The sequence below is a fragment of the Sapajus apella genome, unplaced genomic scaffold (genome assembly GCF_009761245.1).
Source record: "Sapajus apella isolate SASKATOON/1434 unplaced genomic scaffold, GSC_monkey_1.0 scaffold25, whole genome shotgun sequence".
Taxonomy (NCBI): Eukaryota; Metazoa; Chordata; class Mammalia; order Primates; family Cebidae; genus Sapajus; species Sapajus apella.
This window is the reverse complement of record NW_022436965.1, coordinates 22,528,657-22,551,526: the sequence shown is the minus strand read 5'-3', so window position 1 is coordinate 22,551,526 and position 22,870 is coordinate 22,528,657. Positions and strand designations below refer to the sequence as shown.

The following is a 22,870-nucleotide window of genomic DNA, read 5'->3' as shown; positions in this document are numbered from 1 at the left end:
CAGGCTGTAGGGGACAAAGGTAGAAGCGAGGTGACCAGCCATGAGGTCATGGTCAGTGTGGCCTAGTGAGAGATGATGGCAGTTTACTCAAAGATGGGGATGGTAGAGGAGGACAGACTCTGCATATATTCTGAAGACAGCGCCTCCGGATTTCCTACTGGCCGAAAGGAAAAAGACAGGAATCAAGAATAACAGCCAGATCAACTGAAAGCATGGAGCTTGTACTTAATAGGATGTGAAGACTGTAGGAGAATAACTTGGGAGACGTGTTCAGATTTCATGTTTGGACAGATTTAGTTTGACATACCTATTAGACATTCAGATAGAAATTTCTGGCAGGCAGTTTGATATACGAGTCTGCAGTTCAGAGGAGAGGTCTAAGCTGGAACATCAATCAATGTGGGTCTTATTTCAAACATGGGTATTTAAAACCAGGAGAACAGATGAAATAAGGAGATAATTGAATCGTGGGGGTAGTTTTTCCCATACTGTTCTTGTGGTAGTGAATAAGTCTCACGAGACACAGTTTTATCAGGGGTTTCCACTTTTGCGTCTTCCTAAGTTTTCTCTTGCCGCCACCATGTAAGAAGTGCCTTTTGCCTCCCGCCGTGATTCTGAGGCCTCCCTAGTCATGTGGAATTGTAAGTCCAATTAAACCTCTTTTTCTTCCCAGTCTCTTTTCAGCAGCATGAAGACAGACAAGTACACCACCTAAGACCTGGAAGCCCCCACACTTTGAGAAGTCCTGCCTCTGTGGCTTAAACCAATGTATACCTTCCACGTATTGATTTATGTCTTTGCCTATAGCTTCCATCTCCATAAAATATATAAAACCAACCTGTAACCCAACTACCTTGGGCACATGTTCTCAGGGCCTCCTGAGGCTGTGTCACAGGCCATCGTCCTTAACCTTGGCAAAACTAACCGCTAAATTAATCTGACCTGTGTCAGATACTTTTTGGTTTACAGGACCAAATCTGCTCTCCTCCTGCCAGAGTGAGAACTCACTCACTCCCTTGAATGTCATTAATCTTTCATGAAGGTACATACCTCCAGACCCAAACACCTCTCAAAATAATCACGTTGGCAGGGACAAGCCATATCCAAACCATAGCAGATGAGAAATGATATTCATGGGACCATTACTCTTCTATAACTTCGACAAGACAACTTGTTACAGTAGGTAGCTAGTCAAGCAAGAGCAGGGCAGGACAGGGCTCCCCCAAAGCATCAGGAATGTCAGGCAACCATCAGGTGATAGTCCAACAGTTGTTACAGTGCCTCTCTAAAATGATAATTGGTCACAGCCAGCACCAGGGAGAGGCAGTTTCCCAATAGATAAAATACATGAAATTGGCAGCTTCCAATAAGATCTCTGGAACCGGGCAAGTGGGCTTGAGCATGTGCATAAGAGGCAGAATGGTGGAGTATGACCTTCCGGGGGCATTCCACCAGAAAAGAGAAGAAAGCCTCAGGTGAGCATGCGTACAATTCCAGTAAGCACACCGTGCATGCTTACCTTCCAAGTGCAAGCAGGGCAGCACCACACATGCTGGTGGCTCACCCGAAGAGAAGAATGAAGGGAAAGGGGTGCAATATGCCGGAAGTAAGCCAGTATTTAAAATCCTAGGTTCAAGGTTAAACGGGGCACTTGACCTCCAAGATGCCTACTTGGGTCTCTTCCAAGTATACTTTCTTTTCTTTCCTGCGCTAAAGCTTTTTATTAACTTCAACTCCTACTCTGAAACTTGCTTTGGTCTCTTTTTTCTGTCAATGCCCCTCTGTCAAATTCTTTCTTCTGAGGAGGCAAGAATTGAGGTTGCTGCGGACCCATATGGATTTACTGCCAGTAACTGGAATATTTGCACTGCTAACAAACTCTTAACACATGCTTAAAATTTTTCCAGATCAAAATTATTTTACCATGCTTGAAGTTTAGAACTTTAGGGATTCCACCAAACATGTGCTGAAACTGATCTAAAATTACTTAAGAAGGAAAGTCTGGCTTTGTCTACAGATGCCTTTTTATCCAGGCCACTTAATTTCTGTAATTTTGTAGTTAGATATCAACTCTTCCTCTGCTGAAGTGATTCCAAAGCACTTAGAATCTTCCAGTGGACAATATAAGACACCAGCATTTCACTCTTTCACTAGAGAAGTGTCTCCTTTCTAGCTCCTAGTGAAAGCTAGGCTGGGAGTAATGACCTTTAGAGAAGACTAAACAGCAAGTAAGCTCCCATTTACTCCTCCAGAATCTCTAAATTCATTCCTTTGGTGAAAATTTGGACACCTAAGGGATAAATATTACATTGCATATATTTATCACCTTACTTAGTTATCTTCACTGAGCCACAAGTTGTCATTCCCTCAGCTTTTCCTAAGAAACAACAATATTCATAAGTTATATGTGTGATGAGAATTTCAAGTGATTTTTATTTTCTTCCATGAGTAAAATATTTTTCTAATAAGAAAAGTAGTTTCCAGTCCAAACATATGAAGAGCTTAGAAGTAGTAACTCCCATCCTCCCAAGAAAAAAATGCTGAACAAACTGAAAATTAACAATTTAGATCCAACAGAATGGAGGTCACAGGGCAAGTTGCCACCTCAACAAGTAGAGAGATGGGGGGATACAGAGAATAATGGCTTACAGGTGCAGAAGCCACTGCTGGAGCCCAATACAATACAAGGAATACTTGTCAGAGGCTCATAATGGACCCGCATGCAAGGTAACCTCTCCCCACTAGAGGACGGGCAGTCATAGTGGAGTCTTCACACGTTCAGAAGTTTTACCTCCAGAAGCTCCATCAGGTTCTCAGGGTTAAAATCAGAGAAAGTTCCCCTAATGCTTCTGGCAAGGGAAAAGGAACAAGTAACCCTTTTGAAACAATCCCAGACCATTCTGTCCTCAACAAAAGCCTGCCCTCAAGGGAAACTATTTTATCAGAGCCTAACCAACAGGGGTTTTACCAGAGTCTGCCAGACCTGGGGAAGGGAAATGACCAAATCCAGCCCCCTCTTCCTGTCTCACTTAAGGGGAAATGGGAAGAAGCCAAGAAGCACTTGTGAAGGTCCCAGTCCAGGGACACAGGCTCACTGAGACTGAGACCGAGTCGGGATTAAAGAATGCTTCTTCTCCCTCCAAATCCCAACACCACATCAATCAGGCACCTGTCTAGTAACAGGGGCTTACAGATAAAAGAAATGCAAGCCTCAGACTGTATTTAGGAAAGAGTCTACAGAAATCCAAAGACAGTGCAGACAAGAACATAGGCATGAGAGGGAATTTTCGACTCCAACACTACAAGCACAGCAAACAATAAACCCAGCCTAACTCCCAGCCAGATTGTTGTTTCTCAACAACAAAAAGGAATGACAAGGCATGGTAAGGAGGTTAAAATAAAAAAGCACCGTTTGAAAAGATAAAGCGGCCAGGTGTGGTGGCTCACACCTGTAATCTCAACACTTTGGGAAGCTAAGGTGGGTGGATCACCTGAGGTAGGGAGTTTGAGACCAGCCTGACCAACATGGTGAAACCCTGTCTCTACTAAAAATATAAAATTAGCCTGGTGTGGTGGTGCATGCCTGTAATCCCAGCTCCTCGGGAGGCTGAGGCAGGGGAATCGCTTGAACCCAGGAGGCAAAGGTTGCAGTGAGCCTGGGCAACAAGAGTGAAACTTGGTCTCAAAAAGAAGAAAACAAAAAAAGATAAGATAAAGCAAGAATTAGAACCAGACTCAGATATGGCAGATAGTTGGGAATTATCAAAATTGAGATTTAAAATAACTATGATTAATATGCTTAGGGCTCTAATGGAAAAAGTAAACAATATGGAAGAACAAATGGGTAATGTCAGTGGAGAGATGAAAGTTGAAAGGGGAAATTCTAGAAATCAAAAATACCATAACAGAAATAAAGAATGCTTTAATGGGCTCATTAGTGGACTGGACACAGCCAAGGAAAGAATCAGTGAGCTTGAAGATATGTCAAAAGAAACTTCCCTAACTGAAAATAAAAGAATACCAGAACTGTGTGAAAATTACAAAAGGTATAATATACACATAATGGAAATAGCAGAAGGAGAAGACAGAAAGAGAGGAACGGAAAAAAGTATCTGAAATAATAATAGACGAGAATTTTCCAAAATTAGCAATTGACACCAAACCAAACAGATCCAGAAAACTCAGAGAAAACCAAGCAGAATAAATATCAAAAAGTTTACACCTAGAAATATCATATCTGTGACTGCTAATTTTATATGTTAACTTTCTTGGGCTAAGGGGTGCTCAGATAGCTGGTAAAACATTATTTCTGGGTGTTCCTGTGAGGGTATTTCTGGAAGAAATTAGTATTTGAATCCATCCTCACCACATAGGCAGGCATCACACAATCCACTAAGGGCCTGAATAGAACAAAAAGTTTTTATTGGGCTGGGTGGCCATCTTCTCTTGCCCTCAGACATTGAAGGTCCTGGTTCTTAGGCCTTCAGACTCAGGCTGAATTATATCACCAGCTTTCCTGGCTTTCCAAATTGCAGACAGCATACTGTGGGACTCAGCCTCCATAATCACATAAGCCAATTCCCCTCTCTCTCTCTCTCCCCCTCCCTCCTCTCTTCCTTCCCTCTACTCCACTTCTATATAGAGATACACACACATTTTCCAGCCTCTTCTCATACAGGTGTGACCATGTAACTGATCCCAACCAATGGAATGTGAATAAAAGAGATGTATGTCACTGTAGGTGCAAGACAAGGGTGTGCCTTCTTCATTTCCTCTCCCCTTCACTCTGGCAGATAGAGAAAACCACAGGCCCCAGGTGGTACCAAAGCCAAAATATGGAAGGAACACGGATCCTAAATCATGGCATCAGGAGTCACCTGTGGACAGAATCACTCTGGACTATTACATCAATGGAAATCACAGTTCTGCCTTTATGCATTTGGAGTCTCTTTGTTACAGTAGCTATAATAGTATGAAACTAAGTGTTACTGACTGTTCCTTAATTCTCTGAGATGCTCTAACAGCACACCTCCTCTCCAAGAACCTCTAGGACCTTTCAATGAACTGCTCAGAGCAGAATTTTCCTTACCATTTTATGAAGATGTCCCAGGAATAACTTCTGGCTTTATTGGGTAATATCTTTTTAAAAAGATGGGGTCTCACTATGTTGCTCAGGCTGGTTTTGAACTCCTGGGCTCAAGCAATCCTCCTATAGCCTCCTGAGTAGCTGGGATTACAGATAAAAGCCAGCATGCCTGGCTTCTTATTGGGTAATTTCTAGGGCCAGAGCTCATTTCTTGCCCTTTCTCTGAAGTGCCAGAATCCCAGGAAAGAGAAAGATACAGCCAGCACTGACGCTTCTTCCCCATTTGGTTCTCTCCTCCTTTCCTTCCCAACTAGGATTTCTTTGTTCATATACCTGAGGCTATCTATCACAGAATGGTCAATTCTCCTTCTCCCGTTTCAGAGCAACACTTTGAGGGCCAAGGTTGGGAGCCCTAAGGCCAAGGTTGCCTCTTGTCATCATCTCAATAAGTTATACCTTTAAAATTGCTATATAACAAGGCACCCCTGTACTCAGTAGCTTCAAATAATGATCTTTTCTAATTGTCACTGGTCTTCATATTAGCAAGAATCGCTCTGTAACACATGCCTCATTCTGATGTCCAAGTTGGAGATGCAGTGACTACTTAAGCATGCTTTTGTCATAGCAGAGATCAAAAGCTCCCAGAGGTGCAAGGAAAAACTTTTGTGTCCTTAAGACCCCTGCTCAGGACTCACACACAGTCACTTCCCCCCAAATTCCATTGGCTGAAGCTCACCATAAAAGCAGGTCAAGTGAAGGGGCATTGAAGTACATTCTGCACATGACACCTTGGCAAAGGTGTGATATGTAACACTACCACAGGGAAACAAAGTACCAAGACTATTAATTCAATCTACAGCAGTCCCTGAGGAATAGATGTATGTGAGCCAATAGCTATGCTGACCCGTCTGTGGAGCCTCTGCTGAAGGCAATCAGAAATGTGTATTCACTGGAGGGCACTACAGTTAGAAATAAGTACTTTGTAAAAGTTGGAATTTGAGGCTCCTTGGCATCCCTATGGTTTGTGTACTGTAATAATTCAACAGGAGGAAGGATGAAGTCAGACCAACAGCATCATTAAAGAACAACTATGTTGATTACATGCATGTTCTGTTGATATTAGCCACCAACTAAGAGTCCATCCTATGGAATTACCAGAGTAATGCACTGTCTCAAAGACTGGATTCAATCACTCCCCATTCAGACTCAGATGCAGTCTTATGGAGAATGGGAACAATAATAGAGCTGAGGGAACATTAGGACGATATCTGCTTCAACGCTCTTTTTGCAGAAGAAACACCAGCAGAGAGAAGCACAATGACTCAGAAAACCACTTAAAACCACTTAAACATGAGTATGCAGTGTATTGTGCCACACCAGCACCTTGCTCCTGGAGTAAGTCTTGTTAGCAATTACAGACCCATAGAACGATGGATCCTCTGACAGTAATTGAGATCATGGGACTGTGGGTTCCAAGTCAAGAATTCAGGGGGGTCACTGTTAGTTTCATCCCAGGGACACCTAATCAAAGCCCATGAGAACATTAGGGTTCTCAGAGACTAAAACTCTAATATAGAGGGGCGTTTTTTGGCTAACTGTATTAATTTCTAAGATGCTGAGGTGCCAGCGAACACCCCTAGTACCCCTCTCCCTTCCTGATGCCCTTTCTATTTGAACCTGCCATTTCATCAGAAAAATCGAGTGGAATGCCAATCAATTCAAGCTAAGATGTCACTCCTTTTCTACAAATACTTACTTTATACACAAAAATAATTGTTCATTAAAACAAAAAAAATAAATTCTAGCTTCCCTCCCAGTATTTGAACAGTCTTTCCCACCTACTGATTAGATCTTCTATGGTCTTGGGTTGTCGGCAGTGATTGGAGGTCAGAGATGTGTATGTCATGCTACATTTTATGTATTAAGAGTACAGCGCACAGTGGCCTCTCCCATGACAGAGAAAAGTCATATATAAATAGTAGTGCCCACGAAAACTTGGAAAGACAGATCTTTTCCAACAGATACTCAGGTCTCAGGGACAATCTGAAGAGTCTGACGGACTCTCTCCTTGACAAAAGTTTAATCAGGTGTCAGCCCTCTTCTTTAGCAGCCCTCCACCCTGGTCCCTTGACCACTCACCCCCCACCCCCTGCACCTCTGGCCTGCCCAGCTCTATTGTAGCAAGAATCCTGCTAAGTCAGGTTAAAGAGAAATCACCACCCTTGGTATCTGATCAAATTCCTTATTTCCTCACCCTCGATATCTGAGATATCTGATCGCCCTGGCCTGCCTTCAGCAGGAATCCTGTTAGTGGGTTCAGCAAGAATCCCTCCAGAGCTTGCGTCTCGTCTCAGTAACTTTCCATCTACTGACCCCTTCGTTCTGCTCCTTGGCTGTACATTCCCAGCTGTCCTTACTGTATGCCAGGTTAGACCTCATCTCTCTCCCTAGTGTGATCATCGTTACACCTACAGATAGCAATAACACTGTATAAAGCCTTCCTTACTGTTTTAACAAGTGTCAGAATAATTTTTTCTTTAACAAGTTCTCAACGAAAACCCAAACCCAAAATCTTTTTCTGAAATGAAAAAGGTTTCAAGGCTTCTCAGGTCACTTTTGTTGTATTGTCCCCAAAGCTGAGAGTAAACAACTCCTTTGAACGTTTTGGAGAGGAAAGGTCCTTCTATACACCTACTTTGTTCAAGGGGTTATATGCCTTGGGATTTAACAGACAACAGCTACAAAAATCAGGAAGTTCCTTCTCCATCTATATGACGAATTTCTGGACAGGAGCCTGCTGCCAGAATACGAATATTCTTTCCCAAAGACCACTCCTCTTGTCCCTACACTCCCATGCCAGTCTAGTCTCTCACTCCCTGAAGCGCAGCGAGAGCGCCTGTAGAGCTCATCCAAGCAAGTGCACCCGCTGGTGACTGCAAATGAGCACATGGAACTGTGCGCCCACGCTACGCTCGGTTAAAATCAATCCGGGCTCTTCCTGCCTCGTCCACGCCGAGGTCACACGCGGCACTGGAAGCGGCCTGCAGCGGGCGGGGCAGGAGAAGGCCAAGGGCACTGCTGCCCAGGCCCGCCAGGGACTGCCCGGGCGGTGCGCTAACCGGCCGGAAGCCGCGCCGAGAGGAGGGCCCCGGAGCTCGCGCGGGCGCCGTCCCCCGGCGCAACCGAGGCCTGCTGACATCAGCCGCGCTCCTCCCCTCGCCTCCCAACACCCTCAGCTCCGGGCCGGACCTTCCCTCCTCCCACCACGTGTCCTCCCCCGCTCCCTCCCGAGGGGCCGCGCGCACGGGAGGCCGGAGAGGCGGAAAGGATGGCGCTGTGACAGCCGGGCCGGAGCCCTCGCGTCCCCACCCCGCGCCCCGGCCGCTGGGCCCGGCGGTGAGTGCGCGCGGGCGGGGGCGGGGGCGGCGGCGGCGCGGCCCCTCCCCCGGGTCCCGGGCGGCTGGGCCGCGGCGGGGGCGCGGGCGCCGAGGCTGCGCCGCCGCCGCCGCCTTTGTTGCGGGCCCGCCGGGGGAGGCGGGCGGCGCCGGCTTTCGCCGCCCGGCAGGTGCGCTGGGGCTGGGAGGGGGCCCGGCCGGGAGGCGGGCCGGGCGGAGGGGGCGGCGGGAGCGCTGCCGGCGCGGGGCCGCGGAGAAAGGGAAATGGGGCAAGATGGCTGGAGAAATCCGAGCGCGCCCCGGGGCGCGGCGGCGGTGGCGCAGGCTGGGCAGGGCGGGCGGCGGCCCTGGTTGCGGCACCTTCGTGCGGGGCGGCGGCCCCTCCCACCTCTGCCCGGGAGCCGGCGGGGAGGCCGCGGCCAAGTTCGGGCCCCAGCTGCTGCAGGCATCTGAATCCTAGACCTATCCATGCCGTGTTCGCCCATCTTTTTTGGAATTATCGAAAGAACCGACTTTGAACTCCAGAGGGATCTTTTCTTTGGAAGTCCTAGAAGATGCGGCCCTTAAGATGCACCCGCACTCTGCACTTAGGAATTGCCTGTGCCTGTAGAGGGCAGGAGCGCGGCCCTTTGTACTGGCCAAGAGTCAGCGAATAGAGAATTTGCATCCCAGAGGCAATGGATCATTTCCCTGTTAGGGTGGGCCCCAGCAGATTTCTGCATCTTTTTGGGTATCCAGGCATAGCTCTGACTATGTTTCACTGACTCCTGGGTTTGCAAAGTCCCTTAAGGTAGAATGACCCCATTTTCTGCTTTCAACTTGGAAAATCCAGGTGAGAGGCCTACGGAGCCAACCACTCCGCCCATGCTTAACTGGCTTCTAGCACCCAATCCAATCTGTGTTCAGACACCTTCACTGATAGGACATTAGCACCTTTCCCCTGGGTGGGACTGGCAGTGAGAAAGTACTGCCTTTCTCACAGCTTAAAACCTTGTAGTGGAATATTTACCCACTGGCTGGCCTCAATTCTGCCCTCCAGTCTCTACAAACCAGTCTGGGTTCTCTTCCCCAGATAGCTTTTTAAATATTTGAAGGCAGCCAGAGACATTATCTACCCATAGCCTCTCTTACCATAATTAAACATGACACCCTGTAGCTTCCTGGCCGACTCTGTTCCCTTACCTCCCTCCAGCGGTCACAGTGCTTGGGGCTAAAGAGGTTAGTATGTAGTTCAGCCTCCACCATCATAGGCTTTGGGAAGGTTCCAGTGACACCTGGTTTTTCTGAACCTGAATCTTATCTGCAGAGATGGAGTCCGCAGCCTACCCTCTCAATTTGTCCCTGAAAGAAGAGGAAGAGGAAGAAGAGATTCAGAGCCGGGAACTGGAGGACGGCCCGGTTGTCATGCAGAAAGTCCGAATCTGCTCTGAGGGCGGATGGGTAAGTAAGAAGGTGTGGAGTCCACACAGCCAGCAGTAGCAGGCCTGAGAGCCAGGGAAGTAAAAATAGCCCAGCCCGGTGTGTTTGCATTCCTGAGAAATCAGCCTTGTGGCTTTAAAAGGCAGTGCAAAGAATGGAGGTGGTGGTTATGGAAGCAGTCCCTCAGCCATGTAGCTTGCCATCATTGGATTGGAAGTCCTAGAAGCCAAGACCTTGTTTCTCTCATTCAGCCACTTCTCCTGCACTGTGTTTGATGCCAGGCACATTGTAGGCACCAAGTAGATGTTTGCTGACTTAGTGCTGGTTGAAGGGAACCATTTTAAATAAGACTCGAATCATTGGGTTGACATGAGAGGTTAGGCTGGTTGGTTCTGTGTGAGCACCTCTTATCACAGTTCACACAGGAGAGCTGCGTATCCAGCTGGCCTGGATTGAAATGGTGGGCAGCAGGGAATACGGAGATTTCGGATACACACACAGAATAGTGTGATAGAGGTCAGTTTATACATATGCAAATGCAGCAGATATTTATGGTTACAGATAGTTATTCACAGTAGTTACTGGACTTCTTGGTAATTAGGCATGAAGACTAAGCATTTTAAATAAGCAACAAATTGACATTCCTTTTCTCTGCTTATTTTCTATTGTATATAAATACTGTCAGTATACATAGTATCCTTTGCTTCCATAAAGAGTCTCTATCTATAGAAGCATGGCACTTCTAAATTGTTCCCTACCACATGATGGAACTGGGATGCAGAAAGGCTATGTGCTTTACCCCAAGGATACACGTGTACACTGACATTTGTTCTTCAAAACAGGTCTCCTGAGCTATACCCTTTAAAATAATACATTTTACCATATGTATGCGATTCCTTAATTTGACAAAAAAAAAGCAGTGCAGCCACAGGCTCTGGGTTTGCCAGTCTAGCTTTGGACGCTGCACTGCCTTTGTCTTAGCAGTGTTCTTTGCCCACTACATCCTTCTTGCCAATTCTGATTTAAGCAGGTGTCGGGTCCATTTAGCCTGGAACAAAACCCCAAGGCAGTCGAAACTCAGGGCTTTGAGGCTAAAATGGCGAGCCCAGAACATCTAAATGGACAGCCTTGGAGAACAGGTGCAATGAAAGTGAATGCGTTGGGACAGTGAGGAAGGAGCAAGATGAAGACAAACAATGTTTGAGTGGGGAAAGAAGGAAGTAACCAGGGGAGCCGGAGGAGGGAGGCCAGCAGCTGGCTGGTGCTGGGGATTGGGCACTTGTAGCCTCCAGGCAATTGGCCATCCATCCACAGTTACCAAACACAGTGCTGGGTGTAAAGAGAGGTTTTTTTCTTGATGGAATTCCTAGTCTTGTGAGCAAGGCAGGGAAGTAAACATAAGTAACAATAAGCACAGTGTGCAGAGTGCAGTGGTGGAGGTCTGCAAGGATGCGCCAGGAGCCGGTGGGGAAATGCCTCATTCAGGCCGAGAACCTGGGGCTTCCTGGACGAGGCCTAATCTTGAGCAATGAGCAATTTTGTCCCGACCCCTGGACATTTGGCAACGTCTGGAAACACTACTCCTTCCCCCACCCCTGGATATTTGACAATATCTGGAAATACTTTTGGTTGTCTGACTGAGTCGGGGGGGGCATTGGGGACTGGGAGATCCTCCTGGCATCTAGTGGGTAGAAGCCAGGGGTGCCGCTAGACATCTGCGATGCACAGGATGCCCCACCCACACACATGCACACAACAAAGAATTAACTGGCCCAAAATGTCAGTTGTGCTGAGATTGAGAAACCCTGCTCTAGAGCATTAAATTAGAAGAAAAGAATCTTTTTAAAATATGTATTTTGGTTATAGAGAATTATGTTAGGGTGATCAGTGAAACCTTTTCAAGTATAAGAACTATAATATATAGTAGGATAAAATTTTATAGGATCGAAATAGAAATACAATTTCAAGTAGAAAAAAGGAAGAATGTACTTTGAACTGAGTCTTAGTCATGATGGAATCAGCCGAGGGAAGGGAGTGGGTTGCGCTTCAGGCAAGAGGACAGTACAGGCAGAAGCACGGGGAAAGGCGCTTGTGTGCAGAGTTAGGAGCAGCTCCCCTGCAGCTGGAACCTGAAACTCACAGCAGAGAGTGGAAGGGCATCAGGCATAGGAGGAGGCCAGGCCAGGGGCCAGAACCAGCCAGGAGGACGTGGAGTGCTGCGCCGTCGAGTTGGAGCTTTCTCCTTAGCTCTGTGGAATGAGGCCTTAGCCCATCTTCTAAGGGAGGCCTCAGGCTCTCTACAGCCACTATGCTAAGGCCTGAGTGGCCTGCTAAGAAAGCCTAGTTTTGGCATCAGACTTTCTATCTCTGTGACCTTGGACAAGTTACTTAACCACTGTTTCCTTACCCATAAAAGTGAGGTAGTGATCCCCATGTCCCTAGTTTAGAGGATTAAATGAGAGAATAGATGATTGAGTGTCCCATACAGTGCTTGGCACATAGCAGGCACGCCATCAGTGGGTCAGTACAGACTCACTCCCCTGGGATCCCACGTCTTTGCTGGGTGGCTGCAAGGCTTTAGTGAGGCTGTGCAATGTGTAAGCACTTTACAACATTTACCCTTGGAGACAGCGTTGGAATGCCAGCTTCCTGAGCAGAGCAAGACAGTGCACACAAGCTGGAGGAAGAACACTTACCAGTGAGTCCTTGATCTTCTGAGGAAAGGAAGGATGGCAGGGATGGAGGGCTCCTACCTGCAAGGCCAAGAAGGGGTGTCTGGAGGTGGTACGCAGACTGCCTGACTTCTCAGTTTTGCCCAGGGCCGGCCCTGTTTACCTTCTGCTGTGTTTGGCCAGATAAAAGGCCTCTGTGGAGCGAGGGAAGGCCTGCGCAGCAGGGCCTTGCTGAAGGGATCGCTCCATTCTCACAGAGGCTTGCTGTGAGGAGAATTTCTAAGCCACTGCACTGTGCCTCTGGAGCATAATGTGGGCTTGTTTGAAGATCCTCCATGGCTCAGTCATCAATAGGAGGAGATGAATCCTGCACCAGCCCCCCAGCCTTCTTGCAGCTTCAGGGCTCCTGGTACCTGATGTTTTTCATCAGGCCTAGAATGTGTTACCCCCGCTAAGAGTATTGATGGCCCCTCTGAAATGACAGGCATAGCCAGTCCTGCTCCCATTTTATCAGCAAAGGGAAGGGGACTATAAATAGGTATGGCCTGGATCTGGGACTTCCCAGGGAGAAAAAAAGGCCAAAGGGAGAGTTCTTTAAAAGCCTGGGAAGTGGGAAAGGAGTGGGGTGGAAAATTCCTGGGCTGACTGGCTTTCCAGGGCGAGGAAGTCTGAGGAAAGCCTGGAGACGAATCCGTTTTACCTCCTCGTATTTCACACTTAGAGATTTTTGTCCATTCTTACTCCAAAGAGTTGGCTTGGTTTTGTGACAGATAAAATTTAATGATTCTTTGAAACAGTTCCAAGTGGAACAAGAGAAGGGAAATCCAGAGATTTTCCTAGATTGTATATTCAAAAACACGTTTTTCAGCGACTACTAGCTAGAGGAAGTGTCCTAGGCTTAGGGAAGCAAAAAGGTTCAGTGAGCTCAGATCCTAGTGGAAGGAGCAGACAAGTCCACCAAAAGAATTCTACAGTGTGACGAGTGCCCCGGGAGCGTGGAGCCCAGGGACATGTGGGTGTGTTCACAGCACGGTACAGAGCAGGCTTCCTGGGGAGCAGGGCGTTTGGGCTGAGTCCTGGAAGATGGGTGGATGTCAGCCAGACCAAGAAAGGGGAGGTCCTTCAAGGGTGGGGGAAGATTATGGGCCATGGTATGGGGGCATCAGGGAATGGTTGTTCAGGGAACGATACACAGCTGAGTACAAGTGGAGCACAGAGCTACGGAGAGTTGAGGGTTAGTCATCAGGAGACAGCTGTGCTTGGTATTGCTGGAGCCTTGGGGTTAGGCAGTGCTGGATCCAAAATGCAACCCTGCCATTTATTGCCTATGATGTTAGACTGGAAATGAGACCTCTCTGAGCCCATATTCTATTTGATTTAATAGAATCATTTTAATCTATTTGATTAAATAGGGCACAGTAGCTCACACCTGTAATCCCAGCACTTTGGGAGGCCAAGGTGGGTGGATCACCTGAGGTCGGGAATTCAAGACCAGCCTGGCCAACATGGTAAAACCTTGTCTCTACTAAAAATACAAAAATGAGCCAGATGTGGTGGCGTGCGCCTGTAATCCCAGCTATTGGGGAGGGTGAGGCAGGAGAATTGCTTGAACCCGGGAGGCAGAGGTTGCAGTGAGCCAAGATCGTGCCACTGCACTCCAGCCTGGGCAACAGAGCAAGACTCTGTGTCAAAGGAAAAAAAAGATAGAGGTATCTGCTTCTCCACAGGCCCGTTGTGGGGAACAAATTAATAAATGAAGCAGTTACAGGGCACATACTTTCCTAGTGTGTGCTTCCTACATGTGAGGTGCTGTGGAAGTAGGAAGAGAACAAGGGGGCTTCCATGTGTCAGGGAGGAAATGCCAATGCATGTGACTGATGGCCTGACCCCTGAAGTGGCTGCAGTCTATATAGTATAAGGACACTAATTTTCTACACTGAGGAAAAACAACATCATAATCACTCAGACCCAAGATACAGCTTTGGAAAATAGCTTTGAAGGCAAGAATACAAAATAACCAGCCTGAAACAAGCTGTCCAGTGCTGCCTTATCACTAAATAGGATGAGCTTTGGAGTAGGGTTTTTAATGACTGAACAAAAAAATACAGTGAAAAACAAAGAGGGGAGGTTGGTTTGGGTGGCTTGGCTGCCCTGGGCTAGTGAGGAGCCCCCTTGTGCTGGGGCTGGGAAGCAGAGGAACAGGAGGGGGAGACACAGACTTTGGGCTTCTGCCCACCTGGTCTAGGATCAAAGCGAATGAATTTGCTCTGGAATCTCATTACATACCTTAAGCTCTAATTAGCCCTTCTTTCTTCCTCTTGATGCTCTTGTGGATCTGAAAGGCCAAGTAGGGTTCCTCCCTGTAGCTTTGGGTTCCAAGTCTAACACTTTGGTTAGTATCCTTGGAAATGCAGTGCCCTGGAAAACCACAAAGATCCCATGGAGGGCAGTGATCCTATTCAGATTTACAAACCCAAGTCACCCCGCCCCGAGCCAAGGCAATTGGGAGTGAGTGTGTTGGTGAGACACTTTATCTGGGTGTGGGTGGGTCAGAAGTGAGCCGTGAGCAGCTCTCACTGCAGCACATGAGGGTACAATGTCCCAGTGTCCCCCAGCCAGTGATCATGGTAGGGAGTTAGTTTTCTTCTCAAGGTGCTGCTTACCTTATCCAAACAGGGTGGCAGCCGCTGTGGTGGGCACAGGACTGTGCTCTTGCCCTCGTTGGCCTCCTGCAGCTGTATGAATGTGGACAGTCTGTTTTCCCCTGGGTCAGGGTCCCTTACCTGACCTGTGAGGATGGGCTGTGCCAGGCTGTCTGTAAGGTCCTGTCTGGTCTGAAAGTCTGTCTGCGTGCATGTGGCTGTTGATCATTGAGAAAGGGCTGTTCACTCTTCCAGGTACCAGCCCTGTTTGATGAGGTGGCCATATATTTTTCCGATGAGGAGTGGGAAGTTTTGACGGAGCAGCAAAAGGCCCTGTACCGGGAAGTCATGAGGATGAATTATGAAACCGTCCTGTCCCTGGGTAAAGCTTTGCTTTCCTTTGTCTCCTGGAAGCTCTGAGCCCAGAGAACTGTTTACATGACTCTCTTCTCTGGTATAGCCAACATCCCTCTCTCCTGCACTTAGGCTCTGCCCCCTCAATGTCTACCCCCATTTAATTTCCAGTTTTTTGTTTGGGCAGTATATAAATATTGTGCTGTCCTACTCGGCAACCCGAGCTGCCTCAGAACTGCCCTCATTCATCCCAGGCATTCGCATTTTAAGGAAAAAACCATATGACCTTAGAAATGTCCCCATGGATCTGGGCCTGTGCCTCACTGTTCCTTAGGAGGGAAGGCAGGCCTTGTTATCCTGTCAGCCTCAGAAGCTTGGGGACATACACTCGCAAAGACTTCTCTCCCCAGTCCCCACCCCAAATTGATATCATCCATTTTATCAGCAGAATGTACCCATTTGAAGAGATTTCCCGTTTGCTCATACAGGTACCAAATCATTGGATCAGCAGCTACATTCCTTCTCTTCCCTTCTAAATGCAGTTCTTTTATTGTTGGTGCCAATACCATCCCTCATTAGGAGAGATCCATCCATTTCCTTGGACAGATCTATTTTCCATTATCTTTTTTTTTTTAAGTATCCCTGAGCCTTTTCCCCTTGTTTTCACAAAGAAGGGGAGAGTGGTTCCTAAGTATACTACTCATTCTGGTAGTGCTCCAGGACAGTAACACGCAGCTGTTACCTATTTTATTTCCTATAAACAGAATTCCCATTCCCTAAGCCAGACATGATCACCCGGTTGGAAGGGGAGGAGGAGTCTCAGAATTCTGACGAGTGGCAACTCCAAGGAGGCACCTCTGCAGGTACTACAAGTAAATCCATTCAGCGTCCATCCCGCTGGGAACACTGTGAAGTGGGACTTTCAGTGGCCATTCCATGGGGTATTTAAGAGTGAGATAGAAGGATTATGGGCTTTGGAGTTTTAAAATATCTCTCTCGAAGTGCTAAATGTGTGACCTTAGGCAACTGCTTTTACCTCAGAGCTTCCTTTCTTCCTCTGTCAGCTCTGAGTAACAAGACTCGATGTATGACCTATGTGGATTAAGTGAAATGAGCTTGTGCGGCGTTTGGTCCAGTGCACCTTGTGGCTGAACAGGGCTACCTCAGTAGCATACCACGCACCTCTGCAAACAAAGAATAGTGAGAGGAAGCACGCTTCCTGAGTTACCCGGCTTCCTGTCCATTTCATATTGGATAGAAAAAGCAAGCAATACATATGAGCAAATGTATCTTAAGAAGTACCTAGTCCTTTATCAAGAAAAATGGTTAGTGTGGCTGCAGTTGAATGAATATAGCATTGCTTCCAGATGGCTGGAATAGTTTTGTCTTTTCTCCAGAAGTAAGAGTTTAAAATGCCGTATTTCACTAACTATAAGACATGTTTTTCCCCCATTGCTTTACTGTCTCTGAAATTGAGAATGCCTCTTAAAATCAATGGCATGTCATAGCTTAATTAGTAGTGTTTTCTTTCCTAATGACACGTAATGATGCATCCTACAACTGATGGCATTTTAGTTAGTTTGGGTGAGATAGGGTAATGGGGTAATTTCCCCAAATCATGTTCAATTTCTGTGACCACCTTCTTTTTTTTTGTTTTTTTGAGACAGTCTTGCTCTGTCGCCAAGCTTGAGTGCAGTGGTGCGATCTCGGCTCACTGTAACCTCCACTTCCTGGGTTCAAGTGACTCTTCTGCTTCAGCTTTCCAAGTAGCTGAGACTACAGGCGCGCACCACCACGCCCAAATAATTTTTATATTTTTAGTAGGGATGGGCTACTATGTTGGCTAGGATGGTCTCAATCTCTTAACCTTGTAGTCTGCCCACCTTGGCTTCCCAAAGTGCTGGGATTATAGGCATGAGCCACTGTGCCTAGTCTCTGTGACCACCTTCTAAATATAAAGTGAAACCCAATTCTACCATTAATGTGCAAGAACTAATTTTCTGCCTCATAAGCCTTACTTTGCTAAGTATGGTTTTTGCAATAGGTTTTCTTGGTTCAAAAGGGATATGATTCAGGCCATGAAGTATCTCTGTAATATTATATGGTAGTATGGTTTACATTTGGCTTCTCATTCACATAAAGAGTATTTTGGCGCAAACACGGCCCCCAGATTATTTGGTCCAAGCTTGGTGCCTATGTTCAATTCCCCGCTCTGCCATTTTCTGGCTTGGCTACCTTGCTGTATTAAGTAACCTCTGTAGCAAAGAAGGAACAGTAACTTACAGTTACTGAGAGAACTGGATGTGGGCAGTTCATATAAATTGGCATATGGATAAGGACTTAGGCAACGTTACCTGTTATTAAAGTTACTATTTTTGGTGAACATCAATTAGGGTATTCTTGTCATTTCAACCCCTAAAAATCAGGGTATAAACCATTTTACTTATTGGCATTATTTTTGCCCTTCCCTATTTGTCTCCCAGAAAATGAAGAATCTGACATCAAGCCTCCAGACTGGCCAAGCCCAATGAATGCTACCTCCCACTTTCCTCAGCCTCAGCACTTCGACAGCTTTGGCCTCCGTCTGCCTCGGGATATCACAGAGCTGCCCGAGTGGAGTGAGGGGTACCCCTTCTACATGGCCATGGGCTTCCCAGGGTATGACCTCTCAGCTGACGACATAGCTGGGAAGTTTCAGTTCAGCCGGGGCATGCGCCGCAGTTACGACGCAGGGTTCAAGCTGATGGTGGTGGAATATGCTGAGAGCACCAACAACTGCCAGGCTGCCAAGCAGTTCGGAGTACTGGAAAAAAACGTTCGAGACTGGCGCAAAGTGAAGCCACAGCTTCAAAACGCCCATGCCATGCGGCGGGCATTCCGAGGCCCAAAGAATGGGAGGTTTGCTCTGGTGGACCAACGTGTGGCCGAATATGTCAGATACATGCAGGCCAAAGGGGACCCCATCACCCGGGAGGCGATGCAGCTGAAAGCTCTTGAAATCGCCCAGGAAATGAACATTCCAGAGAAAGGGTTCAAGGCAAGCTTGGGTTGGTGTCGAAGAATGATGAGAAGGTATGACCTGTCTCTGAGGCATAAAGTGCCTGTGCCCCAGCACCTGCCGGAAGACCTGACTGAGAAACTCGTCACCTACCAGCGCAGTGTCCTGGCTCTGCGCAGGGCACATGACTATGAGGTAGCTCAGATGGGGAATGCAGATGAGACGCCCATTTGTTTAGAGGTGCCATCACGGGTAACTGTTGATAACCAGGGCGAAAAGCCTGTCTTGGTCAAGACACCAGGCAGGGAAAAACTGAAAATCACAGCAATGCTTGGTGTCTTGGCTGATGGGAGGAAGTTACCTCCATACATCATTTTGAGAGGAACGTATATCCCCCCAGGGAAGTTTCCCAGTGGGATGGAAATCCGCTGCCACCGGTATGGGTGGATGACTGAAGACTTGATGCAGGACTGGTTGGAAGTGGTGTGGAGACGGAGGACAGGAGCGGTGCCTAAGCAGCGAGGGATGCTCATCTTGAATGGCTTCCGGGGCCATGCCACAGATTCTGTGAAGAACTCCATGGAAAGCATGAACACTGACATGGTGATCATCCCAGGGGGTCTGACCTCACAGCTTCAGGTGCTGGACGTCGTGGTCTACAAGCCACTGAATGACAGTGTACGGGCCCAGTACTCCAACTGGCTTCTGGCTGGAAACCTGGCGCTGAGCCCAACGGGGAATGCTAAGAAGCCACCCCTGGGCCTCTTTCTGGAGTGGGTCATGGTCGCGTGGAATAGCATCTCGAGTGAGTCCATTGTCCAAGGGTTCAAGAAGTGCCATATCTCTAGCAACTTGGAGGAGGAAGATGATGTCCTATGGGAAATTGAGAGTGAGTTGCCAGGAGGAGGAGAACCACCAAAAGAATGTGACACCGAAAGCATGGCTGAGGGCAACTGAAGGGAAAGGGACAGGTAACTACTCAGGAGTAGATACACAGTGCCTTTGCTGATTGACATGTTTGTGTTCTACAGATACCTTCTCTCTTTCCAGTATTTTTCTGTGTTTAAGTTCCTTTAGAGCCTACAATCCAGTAGTATAGATCAGGGGTTCCCAAACCCCAGGCCACAGACCATAACAGTCAATGGCCTGTCAGGAACTGGGCTGCGTAGCAGGAGGTGAGTGCGCTAGCATACCACCTGAGCTCCGCCTCCTGTCAGATGAGCAGCAGCATTAGATTCTCATAGGAGCACAAACCCTGTTGTGAGCTGCACACGTGAGGGATCTAGGTTGTGCACTCCTTATGATAATCTAATGTCTGATGATCTGAGGTGGAACAGTTTAATCCCAAAACCATGCTCCTACCCCCGACACCCTGGGTCTGTGGAAAAACTGTCTTCCACAAAAGCAGTTCCTGGTACCAAAAAAGTTGGGGACTACTGGTATAGATAACAGACCATTAGCATTTTCTCCTATATATGAAACTTCTGTTGTTTGATTTACTTTGTGTCTATTTTGCTCTGTGGCCTGGACCCAGAAACACTTGTATAATAGGTGAAATTAACAAAGAATGAGCTGCCAGAACATCTGAGAGCGGTAAAGTTGAAAGAAATTATTTGGGCCCAAAGAAGCATAGTCTGACGTTGTTCAGTTTGCACAAAATTTTGTCTGAAAACCCAACATTTTTCTTTCGCTTATAAATTATGCTGAACATTTATGGCCAGTATGTGTAACTGACATGCTGGGACAGTTGTATTCACTTTCACTGGCCTGTAGGACCATGACACAGGGAGAGCACTAAGTGTACCTTCAGTACAGTGTCCTCTGGGCCTCGGGTGTCAGTCCTGGAGTGGGCTACAGTATGCCACTAGGAAATAATAATAGCTCTGCTTGCTTTTCGCTAGGGACTTCAGGGGTTTTAAAAGTCATCTTAGTCTCATTATGACCTTCACGTGGGCTATTACAATAATTTCCTGTAGTGCAGATGTCTGAAGATATTTTTTAATTGAATCTTTAAAGCAACAACAACAAAAAATAAAACAGACTCTAGTGAATAAAGTTTGAGGGCTGAGGACAGTAAGCCTGGAATTTTCCGGGTTGAGTACGGAAGAAGAGCAGCTTCCAAAGGAAAATAGGAATGGAGGCCTAACCAAGACAACACTACTGAAATGACCCCACCCACCCACAACTCCAGAGAGGAAGAAGATGAGCATGTACAGCAGGGGGAGACACCCACAAAGAACAAACAGTTCATTTACCTTCTCATTCTTATCTCCCTAATTATAAATTAACTTGATCCTCCAGACACAGTGTTTTATATGAAGGAAGAAGCCACCTCTTTTACAGAGGACCTGAAACCATCAATCATCACACATTTTGTTTCTTTCTTTTAAAGTATAATTAGGTGCTTTCATCTTCCTTTTTTCTCCAAATGAAATGTTAATGGGAACCTTCTTTTACCCACTTCAACTATATAAGTCCAGATGTTTCAAAGAGTGACTTACATCTCCTTCCTTGCCCTCAAATGAAAATATACTCATATTGCTGAATCCCATTGTAATTCTGAGATCCCTGGAATTAAATGGAGCAAGGAGAAGTTCTTACTGTTACATTCAAAATCACCAAAATTGGTTCTTTTACCGCTTGTGGTCCCCCTGCTTTGAGAAACCCCATGAATCCAGCCTCCCTTTTCTGCTGACCATTACATTGAGTTTCCATCTTTTCCTCATTTACCTTTTACTTTGCCCTCTTTTTGTTAGATAACATTTTTGTGCACTTTTTTAATTTCCTAAGCTCCTTACTACCTCAGGGACATGATTAAAACCTGCCAGAAGAGGGAAGGAGAAAAAGCTATGCTAAGCTACATCTATGAATGTTAGCATCTAATGTTGGTCATGAGCTTTTGCTCTTCTAGACGGCCATAGTTCTCTGTGCAGCTCCTGAAGAAGTGATGGGAGTAGACAGATTCACAGTGAACAAGAGATTTGGGAGACCAAGTGGCCATAAAACTGCCTCTTGTCATCAATTTGGAAATCTGACTGATAGATTTATTATGTTTGTTAAAAGTTATTCCAAAAAGCCAAGGGTTAATTCATTTAGGTTCTCTCTGTTTTCCAGCAAATGGAACTCTGATTGAAACAGCTGGAGAGGAAAATCCTCATGAAGATTATTCCTGAAAGTGTGGATGTACTGGATGCGCAGGGAACATCAGGAAAAGGGCACAGGTCTCTTAGCAGCCTGGGTCCAGACAGCAGCCTATACATCCATCCCAGGACACAGCTCAGCCCCTCCCCCACACCATATAAGGTATCAGAAAAGTCTAGGACCTATCATTTCATCAGAGTCGTGATCAGAAACAAAACTGCTTCTGCCCCATTTCTTGTTTTGGAGACTACTCCATCTGTCCATCAAAAGAAACCTGTAAATATGAACAAAGGTATTTCCTGGAGAAGAGACAATTTGTTCAACAGCAACATGGGACTCATGGGCACAACTCTGGTGTCCTTCTATGGAGAAAACCTCAAAGTTTTATTCTGCCTTTGAAAATGCTTCCAAAAGTAGCACTTCCAAAAAGCTTTGTAGAAATGTGTCACTTAATGTATACCTGCTACTTACACATTTCCTCTTTTGGAAAAATGAGATACTTAGGATAACAACAGAATTAAGACATACTGGCCTGGTGCCAGCGGATGGCTTTTCTATAGACAAACTGGGTTAGTGTGGAAAATATAGGTTAAACTATGCTGTTTTATTTATCATCCCAACGTGATTGGCAGCTAGACTTTTTTAGGGTATCATTTGATGGCCCTATTTTTTTCATTATTATATTTAATGATAGGGCAAGATTTCGTATGCAAGCTCTTCTGTTTCTCAGGCTGCCTGCAGAAGAAGTCGCTATAAATTATCTGCTGTCTACATGGTACAAGGCCCATTGACTCATCTGCTGCTTGTTTTGTTAATTTCTTTAATACTTTTATCACAGGGACAGTGGGAGCTTGGGCCTTTAACCACAGCTCTTTCAAGACTTCCTAATCTCCTGCCCTCCAGTAATAGGTGGGAGGTCACTGAATTTTTACACTATAGTAATTTGCATTCCCACATAAGTTTGAGTGTTATGAAAACATTCCTTTAAAAGCGATCTGTGCTACAAAAAATATGCCAGGACCTCATAGACAAAGCCATTGCTAGAAATGTCATTCCAATGTCAAATCTGGAAACAGGCTGCCATAACCACTTTTCCTTCCTGTAGACTCAGCTCACCTGTATAATAAACTGTTCTTGGCATCTTGAAACACCTATTTCTACTC

The 22,870-nt window shown here is 46.5% G+C and overlaps 1 protein-coding gene across 5 annotated transcripts in view; it reads left to right on the top strand.

Moving 5' to 3' along the window:
• The window catches only part of POGK (pogo transposable element derived with KRAB domain), a 76,313-nt gene extending 53,603 nt beyond the window's left edge, over positions 1-22,710 (top strand). The window contains exons 1-7 of one of the 5 annotated variants that reach the window (XM_032291523.1): positions 8,011-8,482; positions 9,788-9,921; positions 15,470-15,596; positions 16,333-16,431; positions 18,052-18,854; positions 18,909-19,537; positions 21,681-22,710. In XM_032291523.1, the coding sequence (XP_032147414.1) occupies positions 8,026-8,482; positions 9,788-9,921; positions 15,470-15,596; positions 16,333-16,431; positions 18,052-18,854; positions 18,909-19,523 (2,235 nt within the window). In that variant the 5' untranslated portion in view covers positions 8,011-8,025 and the 3' untranslated portion in view covers positions 19,524-19,537; positions 21,681-22,710. Of the gene's footprint in view, positions 1-8,010; positions 8,652-8,840; positions 9,700-9,787; positions 9,922-15,469; positions 15,597-16,332; positions 16,432-18,051; positions 19,538-21,680 lie in introns of those variants that run through there. The other 4 variants (XM_032291522.1, XM_032291526.1, XM_032291525.1 and 1 more) reach the window with 4 other exon arrangements.
• The last annotated feature ends 160 nt before the right edge of the window (positions 22,711-22,870 follow it).